At 42.5% G+C, this 14482-nt stretch overlaps 1 protein-coding gene and 1 long non-coding RNA gene across 11 annotated transcripts in view; one reads left to right on the forward strand and one right to left on the reverse strand.

Annotated features, from left to right (window-relative positions):
• The window catches only part of EML1 (EMAP like 1), a 212178-nt gene that overhangs the window by 22030 nt on the left and 175666 nt on the right, over positions 1-14482 (reverse strand). For all 10 annotated transcript variants that reach the window (XM_053252779.1, XM_053252774.1, XM_053252755.1 and 7 more), the window contains 6 exons: positions 13444-13513; positions 9140-9250; positions 6912-7007; positions 4437-4571; positions 3457-3556; positions 1901-2055 (listed from right to left, as the gene is read on the reverse strand). In XM_053252779.1, coding sequence (XP_053108754.1) covers positions 1901-2055; positions 3457-3556; positions 4437-4571; positions 6912-7007; positions 9140-9250; positions 13444-13513 — 667 coding nt within the window. The remainder of the gene's footprint in view (positions 1-1900; positions 2056-3456; positions 3557-4436; positions 4572-6911; positions 7008-9139; positions 9251-13443; positions 13514-14482) is intronic.
• Positions 225-14446, forward strand: LOC128326286 (uncharacterized). Its single transcript, XR_008307931.1, has 3 exons — positions 225-1171; positions 11466-11537; positions 13458-14446. It is a non-coding gene; the product is annotated as an uncharacterized LOC128326286 (long non-coding RNA).

Below are 14482 nucleotides of genomic sequence, written 5' to 3' on the forward strand. Positions count from 1 at the left end.
GGGGGCTGTGAGTCTCTCTCTCTCTCCCCCCCCCTGCTGGCCTCCACTGGTCCTGCAAGGGCTGTTTCGGCCTGTTTTCGGGCCATTTTGTCCCTTTTCCTGGTGGCAGTGGCCATTTTGGAGGCCTCTGCACATGCTACCCGGTCATTTGTTGTAGTAGACCCAGCCATACAAAATATCTACTCGGTGGCAGTGGTAAAAGTAGTGGTGAGATAGACAGCCATTCCTCCACAAGTTTCCAGACCCTTTGAGATAGAAAAGTGACCTATACAACTTAATATAAAGAATAAACTATAATATAAATATTGGGGCCTTTCCATTCTGTTCAAGCCTTTCCCTTTGCTAAGAAATGAGCTTTGACATAAGATTTTAAATTTCTCTCTTTTTGTGGACATATTCATATTTGCCTCCTTTTTAAAGAATCTTTTTTAGGGTGGCAGTTTTATCTTTGTTTGCTAGCATTTCAGATAGTGTTTGTCTGCTAAGGAAGGAGAAATTTATTTATTTCATTTATATACAGCCTATCCAAACTAGCTCAGGGTGGTTCACAATTTCAGAAGCAACATGTGTTTGAAGGAGAAGGTGTATGCCAAGCAAACCTTTTATGATGAGGTCCAAAGTTTTTAATTAGTCCTCTCCAAAACAGATGCATTCATGACTCATCTGATGTTTTGCTTTTAGTAAACTTTGGACGTGGGTATTAGTCACCAAAAACGTGACGGGTTGTATCCAGACTTTGCATGAGCAGAAGGAAGCTCACACAAGAGAACTTTTTCGTGCCCTTCTCCCAAAACAGCCCTCTGAAAAACTGCTTCTGGGGGACAGGGGACCCTTGGGAACAGGGTGGGATGGAGCGGGGCGAGGGTTGCAGGAGGGGAAATTGCCAAAATCAGGCAGACACACTTTCTTCATGGATGGTATCTCTACCTGATCCAGTTCCAGACTGGAGATCCAGCTCCAGACTGCACCAACCTTTTGCACTGATAACCCTAATTACCACTAGGGGCACTGGGAGTAGAGATGGTCAGATAATGTCTCCTTCTCTTTCCTCTGGTTCTATGGCCCCCTCAATTGATAGAGGAACTGACTGAGGAACTTCCTGGGTGTGATTTCCTTCTTCCTCTTCCAAGAATGCTTCTAGCTCTCTCTCTGACCACCATGTAGCCAGCAGGTAGGTATAAGTCTTTCCTATCATCATGTACTTCTACATAAAGTAGATTAGTTGAACTTCAAATGAATTTCCATGCTTATTTACAAGCAGCTGCCCCCAAGACCTTTTTAACTTTTGCTGTAAAGGGAGTGACTAAGCTCCTGGAAATACACTACTATAGATATTAAAGTAACCTGCCCATAAATCCTTACAGGTTTGGGTGCCCCAGGCTCAAACTTCAAATATTACTTTCTATTTACCTCCAACAATCTCTGCAAATTCTACTTTCCTCGTACAGACTTCCACACTCCATCCCATCCTATTTTCATACATCTCCTGATAATCAGGATCAGTTTCTCGTGGGGTGCAGAGGTCTGCTATGGAGAGTAGGGGACAGGGCCCTTGTGTGAGTTTCCTTCTCCTTGCACTGGTCTGGCTACAATCCATTCATGTATTTGTTCATTTTGAAGTGAGATTCCAAGTTCGTAACTTGGAATGCATATAGTTCCCAGGAGCAATGACTTGTTTGTATGCATGGGTTGGCATTTGTAAGTTGGGGACTTCTTTAATGTGATATGTTATGGTGCTTTATTTGTATGTACGGATGTTTGTAAGTCAGATATTTGTAACTTGGGAAGTGCCTGTAATGTGGGGAGCAGAAGCCCTTATAAGGCTCAAGTTACAAAACAAATCCATCTCTTCCACAACAGAGCAGCTAAGAAATCCGTTTTAAAAAGCTGGTGACATCACCTCAGTTTTGTGAAGTTTTTGGTAATTCCCATTCCAAGATATTAGCTTTCTGTCTTTTCCACCTCCTGACACAAGTGTACCATCTCTCAACATACAAAGTGCAAAAATTCCACCCTCGTGGGCTCCTTGAACTGCAGAGCTTATTCTGTTGGTACCTAGTTACAGAGAGAACAGAAGTTATTGATGAAGCAATTTAACTTTATTTGACCAATCAGTAATTTTTCTCTTTACTATTGCAAATCTGGTATTCTGGATCACTGAAACCAACCTTTGTCTACATCATTAGTATCCATTTCTTAAGTTTTTCTCTCCTATTTGTCAAATGATTCCAGAGAACTTGAACAGCTGTTTGATTTGTCAAAGCATAGCAATTTAAACTGGAACGTACTGGGTGAATGCTATTTCAGTTCAGCACTAATCTAAATGTTTGCAAGTGAGGACATTCTGATAGAAAGTGAGTTTTCAGGTATCTGAAATGTTCTTTAAAGCCCTCTCCCAAATCTTTCCTTTCTCTGCCTATTTGTTACCCCAGCTGTCAGCTGCTTCAGTGTCACTGGTGCCATTTTCTATCCAGTCATCATCATGTTCCTTATAACCCCAGCTAATCAGAGATTATGTAGCCATATATGATAACATCATGATGCCACATATCTAATCAGATTTGGCTAGGTAGCCACATAACAAAAGCAAATGAAAGTCAAGAGAACACTTCTTGCCCTCATTCTGAATGGCCAATTGCAAAAAATCCATGTAGCCAATCAGATTTGCTGCACAATGGTATCATGAAGTCAATTCAGGCTGAGATCAATATTTCCTGTCCTCACTCTGAATGGATAAACACACTTGCTTGTTTATCTTCCCCACTCTCAAGAAATCACTGAAAAAAACAGAACTTTTTGCAAAGGCAAAATATGCACAGTAGTACTGCAGAGGAAAAATATGTATAATTGTGAGGACAGGAAATATTGATCTCAGTCTGAATTGACTTCATGATGCCATTGTGCAGCAAATCTAATGTATGTATGTATAAAATAAAATAAAATAAAGCTCTTCCCTTTCTTGATGTTGAATACATTCAATTTCAGCCTGGTACAGAAAAATATACAAAAATCTGAGATGAAGATTTAAAGAAATCTCTAGGGCACACCACACTAAAATGTAAATACTATTGTTTACACATTTTATATTTCGACAACACGGTAGAATTCAACGTCATTCACACAATCAAAAACGGTCTTCTACCTGGATTCGGGAGTCGTGTGTGTTCCCAAATTTCAGTTGTGTGGAAGCAAGCTAGGAGAAAAACCTGGTTAGAAGTGATTGTGTGGAAGCAAGGCAGGAGGGAAACCTGGATAGCTTTTCCTCCTACATTGCTTCCATACAATCACTTCTACCCAGGTTTTCCTCCTAGCTTGTTTCTACACAACTGAAAATTGGGAGCACACATGACTCCCAAACGTGGGTAGAAGACAGTTTTTGATTGTGTGAATGACCTCTTCATCTATTGCAATGCAATAGTAGTAGTTTGCAGTTTGATAAGCTCATTCTCTTCTTACCTTTTCCCCAAACTAAGATATTTCCACTTGAGTCTCCTGTGATAGTATCACCATTTTCAGAAAATGTCACACACAGGACAAACTTTGGCTTCTCTTGTTTCTGCACAGTAGAAGATTTAGTGTGTTTATAAACACTGCAGAGTAAATACATCTTTGGTGCATATTTTTATTTATTCATTTTAGATGTTTAGATGCAGTATATGAACTACAATACTAAGATTGGCTGACATTTTGTGCAGTGCAATGCAGGCAATGAAGCCTCTGGTACCAATTGGCTGAAGAACCGGTGCAGTATCATAGAATGTTCACTGCCTAGAGTCTCTGGAGGAGCCGGTATATAAGAAAATTTTTTAAAATAAATTATAAAAAATAAATGTTCAGTTGCTCGGGAAATTATTGGCAACTTTCTCAGCTTCTGTAAGGAAAGGGAGTTGTCAGTTTGGCTAGGATTAAAAACCTCACATGGGGCAGAATGAAAATCAGGCTCAGTTCCAAGAAGTAGGGAAGCTTCACAACACAGAACCTAGAGGTAAGGTTGCCGAGTACGAAAATGTACAAAGGAAGAGGCATCCAAAGGGAGAGTAGGTGGCTTGAGGAAACAGCAGAAAGGAGAGAGAACTGTGGCAAGAAGGGGCTAATTAGAAAGGGGTTTGAAGAAACTTCACAGCACTTAAGATCAGGAAGGACTGCATGCTGTTTGGGGGGGGGCAGGCAGGCAGGCAGAAGTGCTACAAAGGATGGACAGGAAACAGGTTGCTAAAAGGAAATGGTTCCTAGTTCTAGACTAGACCGTGTGGTTTCTACTGTTAACTACAATTTTGCAACAGCAAACCAAAGTGGGAAACAAGATCCATATAGCAACAGGATGGACTGAACTGCATATATTAATTTAAACTAGCCAACTCCTTGGCTGCAGTCTTCTAGTATGCATATATTCTTGCCAGAATAAAACCACCAAGAACATAGCAAATTTTTTTTACCTCAAACAATCCTTGTTTTTTAATAAGAGAACTTCCTTCGAGTGTCCAAAAATAGAGATGTGATTTTCCACATGTAACTATTATATTCGTGTCTGTAGGGTGAAAATCTGCAGCAAATACTGCTTCATTAGAGCACTGGAAGGGAAAAAAATATGTTGAAATTGGCAAACATCATCAGATACTTAGCGAAATGCTCATGGACAACTTAGAATTCCAAGAATAATGCACTTTAGAAATATATTAAGCACATTATGCATTTTTTGTTTAAATGAAAACATCTATGCCAACTACTTGATGCAAAAGGCTTAGAAAGAAGCTATATGCTTTATTTTTAGTGTATACAATAGCTTTCCAGTATCTCCTAACAAGCTGTACTCATGAAGAAAAATACAGTAGGTTCATTCACACTAGGGATGTGCATGAACCAACGTCCGCCTGTGCACAGGTTCCGAAGTGCCAGGGGTGGGGTGGAGTGGGGAGTGGGATCTTTAAAAAGAAGGTGAGTAGGTCCTTACCTGCTCTCCCATGCAGCTGCCTACTGCAATGGCGCCTATCTCAAGAACCCGATGGCATGGCACATGGGTTCTTGAGACGAGTGCTGTTGCAGCAAGAAGCTGCATCGGGTGGCAAAGAGCAGGTAAGGACCTGCTCTCCTCCTTTTTAAAGATCCTTCTCATTGCATCACCTCAAGTGGTTTGTGCACATCCCTAATTCACATGATCCAAAACAGGGTTGGAAGAGCTACCAGCCAGTGCAGGAGAGCCATGCACGCTTAGCCATGCACACTAAATTCTTGTTGTGAGAATTTAAAAAGTAAGGTAGGAGGAGCAGATAGTGATTGTGTAGGAGACAAGAGCTAAGTAGTACGGCTTTTCGTCCACCCCCAGTAAAATGCTTGGAACAGAATGTGGGTAGCGTGCACATATCCTACCCAGCTCCTCTCTTTCACACAATCACTCTCCCCTCCTCCCACCCTATTTATTTATTTTATATACCGCCTGACTCCAGAGGCTCCAGGCGGTTCACAAAAACAAAGACAAACAAGAACAGCTATTAAAACAACAATAAAAAATCTAACACATTCAAAATTACAGCAATCAAAAAATCCAAACAATTAAAAATTTAAAACTCAGAAATTACTAAAAGCCTGGCTAAAAAAAAAAGTCTCAAGGGCTCTTTTGAAAGTTGGTAAAGATGTTAAACCACGAATGTCTATAGGGAGCACATTCCACAGCCTAGGAGCGACTACAGAGAAGCCCGCCTCCGAACCACCAACAGATGAGTTGACTGTATATGGAGACAGACCTCTCTCGATGATCTTAATGTGCGGTGGGGATCATGTAGGAGGCACTCTACCAGGTAACCTGGTTCTAAGCCATTCGGGGCTTTAAAAATAATTACCAGTACTTCGTATTTTGCCCGGAAATCTATTGGTAGCCAATGCAACTGCTTTAAAACAAGGTTAATATGGTCTCTCCGAGATACTCCGGAGACCAGTCTAGCCGATGTATTTTGAACCAACTGAAGTTTCCAAACCACATTCAAAGGCAGCCCCACGTAGAGCGCATTGCAGTAGTCAAGCCTAGAAGTTACCAGAGAGTGCACCATCGTTCTGAGATCAATATCTTCAAGGGATGGATGTAGCTGTCGTATCAACCGAAGTTGATAGAAAGCGCTCCTGGCCATAGACTTAACCTGAGAAACCAGAGTGAGGCCTGGGTCCAGAAGCATTCCCAGGCTATGTACCTGTTCCTTCGGGGGGGAGTGCAACCCCATCCAGAACAGGAAGATCTATCACATCCCTTGAAGTATGACCCCTCACCATGAGTGTGTGTATATATACGTCCTATTTTTAAAACAGCATGTTCTTACACTGATGTTCCAGACATATATAACAATCTGCTGGAATTATGCAAGTGGGGAGCCCCTTTTCCAGTATCAGAGCACTTCTCTTCTGGGGCAAAAAGTGTATCTGCCCAGGATGGGAAGCAATCTGGGGACAAAGGCTTAAATCCCCTCTTCCTTCCAGGCTGCATTCCTGGGTTCAGATTGCTTCCACCATCACACACACACACACACACACACACACACACACACACACACACACAGTTTAGGAAACAAATATCAAGGCCATAAAGAGTCTTTACGGAAGCTGGAGTTTGGCTCTAAGAATAAAGGGTGGCTCAAGACCAGGCCTGCTCAACTCTGGCCCTCCTGCAGATGTTGGCCTACAATTCCCATAATCCCTGGCTATTGGCTACTGTGGTTGGGGATTATGGGAGCTGTAGCCCAAAAACAGCTGGGGGGCCTAAATTGAGCAGGCCTGCTCAAGACAAACACTGCACCGACACAGCTGTATTTTCTGTCATGCAAGGGGGAGGAGCCATTTTCAACTATCTTCCTTTCTCTCAGCAGTTGTCTGCAAAATTCCCCGCAGTTGGCAGGTAGCGCACAAAATCTCTCTTCACCAAATACCTTGACATCTGCAAGCTTTTCTTCTCTCTGCCAGTCCCACACTGAAAGCACATGGTCATTGGAATCGTCCACTGAACAAAGGTTACTCCCTCCATTCTAAAATAAAGCATACCATATCCCATCACACCCAACCACATGAGAACACACCTAGAAGTAAAAAATATATATGAGAGGACAGCTATTACCAATCCCCAAACTGTGGCTTTGAACCTGAAGTGTCATGGCACCTTTTGCCTGGAAATAGCTGTAGGGAGCAATAAAGCTTGACAGACTTGGAATCAGACAAGCCAGGATGAAGCAGTCATGTCTGCCCCATTCACATATAAAGCGGGGGGCGGGCTCAAATTTGTACATGAAATTGGTGTGCAGGTAAGGGGAACAAAACCATCCTTCTTCCCTGCTGTTTCAAGCAATTTTCACCTAGCCCAGCTCCAATAAATGATAACTAGGCTGGGAAGTAAATGGCTTGAAGCAATGAAGTACGGAGAGGTAGACAGAGGCGGCAGAGTTTCACTCCCCTCACCCAAGCACTCCAGGTGACAAACAGACCCCTGCTTTATATGTGGACAGGGAAGGCATGGCTGCTACATCACATTTAGTTTGGCTGCAAATCCTCAGAAGAATGCTTCTGTGGGTTGGCATCTTCACTGTCAGCCAGCCTCTGAGCCCATCTATAGCTTCTTCTTCTTCCTTTTTTTTAAGTCCCCTCCTTCTGGAGAGAAGAGCTTATGGGTTATGTCATCAATTGCAAGGGACCAGGCGACTCTGCCATTCATTCCCTTATGTATCCTGATTGTAATGACATTTATTTAGGTATATTTATAACCCGCTTTTTAGGCAAAATTGGCTCCCTAAATGGCCTGCAATGTAAAATACACCCCAAAATATAATCAAGATACATGGGAGGTATGTATGGCAGATTCTTCTGGTCCCTCTCTGGGCGCTTTCCAGATTACACACTACAACAGGGGTAAAATGCTTTGACTTGGCAGGTTCATATTGAAAACGATCCCCAGAATCTCACTCCTACAACAGGAAAAAGACAGCTATTTTTCTGCAATGGACTTGAAACGTTGTAGCACTATAATGCAAAGATAAAATCTGAAATAGTCATGTGCACGGAACCGCGTGTCCGCAGTTCAGCGCCGGGGATGGCGGTTCTTTAAGGGTGGGGAGGGTGGACTTATCCCTCCCACTGCTTCCCCCCCCCGCTGGTGCTCCTTTTTTAAAGCAGTTTTTGGGGTGGCAGCATACCTCCCTGCCGCCTCTGCCCCCGTTTTCGGCAGGAAGTACCAAGTGCGCGTGTGCACGTCGCGCCCGCCTGCCTGAGGCGTGCATGCTACTTCCAGCCACTACCGGCTGAATACGGGGGCAGGGGCAGCAGGGAGGTATGCTGCTGCCCCCAAAACTGCTTTTAAAAAGGAGCACCGGTGGGGGGAAATAAGTCGGAGGGGTAAATGCACCCCCCCGCCCTTAAAGAACCACTCCCCCGGTGCCGAACTGCCAAACTGTGCCACGTTCAAACTGGTTCAGAGGCCTCTACACTGGCCTCCGGACCAGTTCGTGCACATCCCTAATCTGAAATAAGGCATCGGAAATGTTAAAAAGCACCTTGCAGTCAGTGCAGGAACTCTGGTGTCACAACACAGGAAGTATGGAAGCACACTTTGTAGGTCTGTAGTGACTCTGTTGTCGGGTTTAATCTGGAAAGCTCCCTGTTGATGTCATATAGTCCAGGTTTCAGGCTCTACTTTCCAGAAGGAGGGGAAAAAAAGAGGCCACAGGTGGATTTAGGGACTGGCTGATGATAAAAATGCCAGCCACAAAATTAAGGGAACAGTGGGGGATTAGGAGACTTCTTGATGACTTATTGGCATAGAGTAGACAGCTTTGTACCAGGCAAAGACAAAATTCCACTTGTGGGAGCTGTAAGAATAATGTTTGGGAACTACTAAGCCATGCTCTTTGGTTTAAAACATTCTTAATAAAGAATAAGAGTTCATTGGAGCAAAACTATTTCAAGGTGGTCAGAGAATGTTTGGTGTAATGCACTAGAAACATCTCCTGCACAACCCACACTGAAGTGAACAGGAGTTGCACAGGAGTAGATTGGTTAGTGAAGCAAGCTTTCTAAGCCAGCTATGTCCTTTGATTTTAGTTTCTCAAAGTGTACACCTGGCTTTTGGAATCACATGCTGCACTTCAACAATACATTAAAAATTACTTACTGATTTGGAAAATGCAATGCAAGTAACAGCCCGGTCAAAGAACCCCATTCCAATGACATGCAGTGTATTCAAAGTAACAGAATCCCAGACACGCACATGGGGCAGTAGTTGCTGTATGAAGTGAACAAACAAAAGCAACAAAGGCAGTTAAGAGTGGGGAAATTCTGAGCATCATCAGAATGCAAAAACATTTTAGCCATATTGAATTCATTCATGGCATGGAAAACACAAACATGTGGAACATGAGACCCAATTATATACGTTAATATCATCAACTGATTTATAATAAACAATTCCTTATTACAAAATTATTGCATGAAAGGCACACCGAGGCAGCTTTTTATAACCAATTCAACATATTGTTTGCTTGTTGAGAGAGAAGAGAGACCGACCAACCAAGCAACCGACCCTCAGGGCTGGTTCTCACAATCAGTGCAATATCAGTTAAGCCATGTTTCCCCCGCTTGTGTTATTGTGAGCCGCCTAGAGAACCATTTGTTATGGGGCAGCTAACACATAATTTAATTATTAATTATTATTAACAAAAGCTGGAGGTCCCAGCGGTGTTGTGAGAGTGCTAGGGTTTTTTGGTGCTCTCTGGTTGACGCCAAGCTAAACTGACATTGACAGGCCAAGTTCAAATCTAAGATTATGGACCTTGGATTATGGACCTTGACTTAATGCTGGGTTGCTGCTGGGCCACCTGAGATTGCTGAAAAATCCTGAGTTATCACAATATGCTCCATGGAAGTGCATCTACTGCCAGGAACTCCAGTTTTCATTTAACTGACACTGCGCTGATTGTGAGAAGCAGCTCTCAAGGAACAGTGAACTCGTCTTTGCCATGAACTTGCTGGAGGGCCCTAGGCAAGCCATCATCTCTCAGCCTCTGCAAAATAGGGATAACAACACTAGCTTATCCTATAGGATTATTGTGAGGATTACTGAGACTGACATTATATGTGAAGTATTAACACTCTAAAGCTCTATAGTGCTAAGTACTATTTTTTACTCTGTGTTATAAATGAAAGACCACACAAAGCTCCCTAACAATAAAACAAAATGGCAAAATACATTAAAACCAACCCTCTGACAGCTTATGCTTCACCTCCAAAACCAACCTGTCACTCTGCTTCCAAATGATACTCAATGAATTTTATTTATTTATTTATTTATTTATTTATTTGATTTCTATACCGCCCTTCCAAAAATGGCTCAAGGCGGTTTACACAGAGAAATAACAAATAAATAAGATGGATCCTTGTCCCCAAAGGGCTCACAATCTAAAAAGAAACATAAGGTAGACACCAGCAACAGTCACTGGAGGTCCTGTGCTGGGGGTGGAGAGGGCCAGTTACTCTCCCCCTGCTAAATAAAGAGAATCACCACGTTAAAAGGTGCCTCTTTGCCAAGTTAGCATTGCACTTCCAAAATGCATTCCTTTCTACTACCAATTGATACATGACAGAATAAAACTTTTTTTTTAAATTATCACAACTGCAATACATTTTTAGTTTCAGCAGAGGGCAATCTTTGAAAACTTGAACATGAATAACAAACTGCATGGGAGGCTGACATAGAATATACAGATAATTTTCTAGGTAGTGCAATTTGTTTAGAAGCAAGATAGCCAATTGTAGCTCTGGTTGTGCAAAGTACAATACTTAAAAGAAAGGTATGGCCAGAATGGTTCTTGTTCTTTTTATGAATGATAGATATACTACTTCTCCTTCTCCTACATGATCCCCACCACACGTTAAGGTCATCTGAGGAGGTCCGTCTCCAGTTACCACTGGTTTGTTTGGTGGAGACTCAGAGGCGGGCCTTCTCTGTAGCTGCTCCTGGACTGTGGAAGGCACTCCCAGCAGAAATCTGCAATCTTAATTCTGTATTGACCGTCAAGAGAGCCCTTAAAACCTATCTGTTTGGCCTGGCCTTCCAGGGTTTTTAATTAGTTTTAATTGTTTTAATGCTCTAACCTGGTTTTCAGAGTTTTAAATGTTGTGTTTGTTTAATTGTTTTTAAAGATCTTTTAATTGTTAATTGGTGTTTATATTTATATTTCTGTTTTAATTGTTATTGGTTTTAATGGTTTCTGTTTTAATTGTAAACCGCCCTGAGCCATTTCGGAAGGGCGGTATAAAAATCAAACAAACTATTATATTATATTATATTATATTAGTGACGAATGCCTTACTTAGGATAATGTCACAGGGAAAACCCATTGGAAGGTTTTTTAACATTCTGTACTCATGATCTTAGATAAAATAAACCTCTCTCTCTCTCTCTCACTCTCACACACACACACACATCTTTCCATTTGCAGAAAGTAAAGAACAATTTAAAAACAAAACAAGATTGTCAGCTCTGGATCTTACTTTTCCAAAGAAACAATTAGGTATCTATATCTATCTATCTATTCTATATATATAATTCTCTAAGGTGTACCCGTGGCTAAGCCCATGCGTGGCAGCTCTCACAAGAGTTCAAGAGCAGAAGCACCTGATTGGGCAGTGGGGATTCCATATGCAGATAGGGAGGAGCAGCCTGTGAGAGCAGAAGCACCATGGTGATTGGGCAGTGGGGATTCCATATTCAGATAGAGAGGAGTAGCCTGTAGCACTGTGGTGACTGGGCATTGGGGATTCCATATGCAGATAGGGAGGAGGAGCCTGTGATGGTTAAGGTCAATTGGAATGAAACTGTTACTGGTTGAAAGATGTTCTTGATTGTAGAGGAGATGAATCTCTCTATATAAAAGGATAGTGGGCAGGGGTCTGCGAAGAGAGGGGCTGTGAGGGAGGAAAGAGCCCCTTCAGGAGAAGGAGACTGTCGTGTTAATCAGATGAGGAAACAAGATGAACAAGGTGTGTTAACTTAGGAAGGTGAAGAGAGAGAGAGAAAGAGAGAGAGAAAAGAAGGGAGGGGAAGAAAGACAGAGGGGAAGAGCAAGTGAAGGAGAGATAAAGAGAGAAAAAGAAGGGAGGGGAAGAGAGAAAGGGCGAGGGAAAGGCCCAAGCCTGTCAGCAGCCTGAGGGTAACGAACGGCCATGGTGGTAGCAGCGGTGAGGAAGGGCCCGGACAACCACTGCTGCTGCTGTTCCTGTGGGGAGGAGCAGGAGCAGGGTTCAGGTGAGGTGGTCTCTGGGGATAGGGGGCTACAGCTTGGCCAATAGGTGCCTGCAATACTGCAGCCGTGACCAAGAGGGGTAAGTGGGATGGAGGATTAACCAAGAGGGGTGAGGGGGATGGAAGCAACTGGATGGAGGAGCAGGAGTGCAGCTCAGGTGAGGGTGGAGAGATCTCTGAGGTTGGGGGGGGGCTGTGGCAGGGGGTGAGGGAAGCAATCCAGTATTAGCGCGTAGATGCTCTGCGAAGGTTAAGCTTGTCTATTTAAAAGCCACTCAGGTTTGTAGTCTTTATGCACCCTCTAAGTTCCTTTTCCATTTTCTATTTCATGAGCTGAGGTACTCATAATATTTGTTCGAGTGTTCTTCATGGGTGTCAATGGAAAATGAGATGCTGAATTTTGCTGTCACCATCTGGTGATGTTTTGTCTGGAAATTACACCTGCAGTTTTGTACAGACAGACAGACGAGGAACCTCCTCTTTATTGTAACTCCCCTATCTAGCTGATGCTTTTCTCCAAACCCATTCTGCTCCTTAAGCCATTCATCATTCTCTCACATAGTCTTGGGCTGAGTGTAGTTCCCAGTTCCTTATTTGCAGTTCCTAATTTCCTAAGAGCAGATGCAGTCTGAATTAGAGATGTGCATGAAAAGCAATTCTTGCACATCCCCAGTCTGAAATAAGTAAATGGGAAATCTACCACCACTACCCCTCCTGAAATTCTTGGGAATAACATTGCTTAACAATCTGTGTGTAGAGCCAAAAGGGGGTTTGCGAGGAGAGCAGGTTTGACCCGCTCTCCCACAGAGTCCTCCCTGGACGATTACTGACTCCATCTTGAGCATTTAATTTTAACACAGCACTTTATTATTGTATTAGTGTTAACATGAGAGCCAGTGTGGTGTAGTAGCCTAGGATCGGGGAAACCTGAGTTCAAATCCCCATTCAGTCATTAAACTCACTGGGTTACTCTGGGCTAGTCAGTTATCTCTCATCCTAACCTACCTCACAGGGTTGTTGTGAAGATAAACATAATCATGTACACCACTCTGGGCTCCTTGGAGGAAAAGCGAGATATAAATGTAAAAATAAAATAAAAATAAATAAAATGAATATCTGGTTAAAAAAAAAAAACTGGGGAAAAAATTCTGCTTGTAAACACTAGGCTGACTTACTTTTCCATCCTTAGATGTTCCTGCAACCTGACCAGTTGCTATGGTGATCCTGTCAGGATGGACAGCTAGGCTGCAAAAGAAACCTTTGTCAAATATATCTGCAAGCACTGTTGACAACAAACGTAAAATAATCTAGAGCTCTTCAGATTTTCTGGAATATTTACTGGAATTAACATGGACATTTATGTATATTTATTTTAAAAGTTTATACCCTGCCTTTCTTCCTTGGAATTCAAGGCAACTCACAACAAATAATTAAAAACAGCAATGAAATATAAACAATCAATTGTCTAAAATTACAAATCAAGCCAGATCAGAGAAAATGAAAAAGGAGAAACCGAAGAGAAAAGTGGGAATGTTAGCTGAAACAGAAATGTCTTTACCAGCTACCAAATCATCATCAAGGTGGGAAACAGCCAAATCCACTTTGGGAGCAAATTCCATTGGGCAGAGTCACCACCAAGGCCTTCCCTTGAGTGGCCACCAGCTGGGCCTCCAAAAGAGGCGACACACACAGAAGGGCCTCTCTATGACTTCTTACAGGGTAAGCAGATTTCTGTAGTAGGAGGTGGTACTTCAGGTACCTTGATCCCAAACTGATTAGCCCCTGGTGGCGCAGTGGTAAAACTGCTGCCCTGTAACCAGAAGGTTGCAAGTTCAACCCTGACCAGGGGCTCAAGGTTGACTCAGCCTTCCATCCTTCCGAGGTTGGTAAAATGAGTACCCAGAATGTTGGGGGCAATATGCTAAATCATTGTAAACCGCTTAGAGAGCTCCGGCTATAGAGCGGTATATAAATGTAAGTGCTATTGCTATTGCTAATGTTTGAAGGTCAATACCAGCACCCTGAATATTCTCTTGTAACCTATTAAATGGTCTCACTATGCTTATTCCTTCTAATAACTCAATTGTGACAGCTAGTTTGCTTCTATTGTGTAAATTACCATGTAATGTTCTTTTCGTCTTGGTTTTTTGAATTTGTTTAAAAAAAAAATTCTATTCAGATTTGAGAATTTATTTCCCATGACAAATGCTCAGA

Source organism: Hemicordylus capensis, chromosome 1, assembly GCF_027244095.1.
Source record: "Hemicordylus capensis ecotype Gifberg chromosome 1, rHemCap1.1.pri, whole genome shotgun sequence".
In the NCBI taxonomy this organism is placed as follows: Eukaryota; Metazoa; Chordata; class Lepidosauria; order Squamata; family Cordylidae; genus Hemicordylus; species Hemicordylus capensis.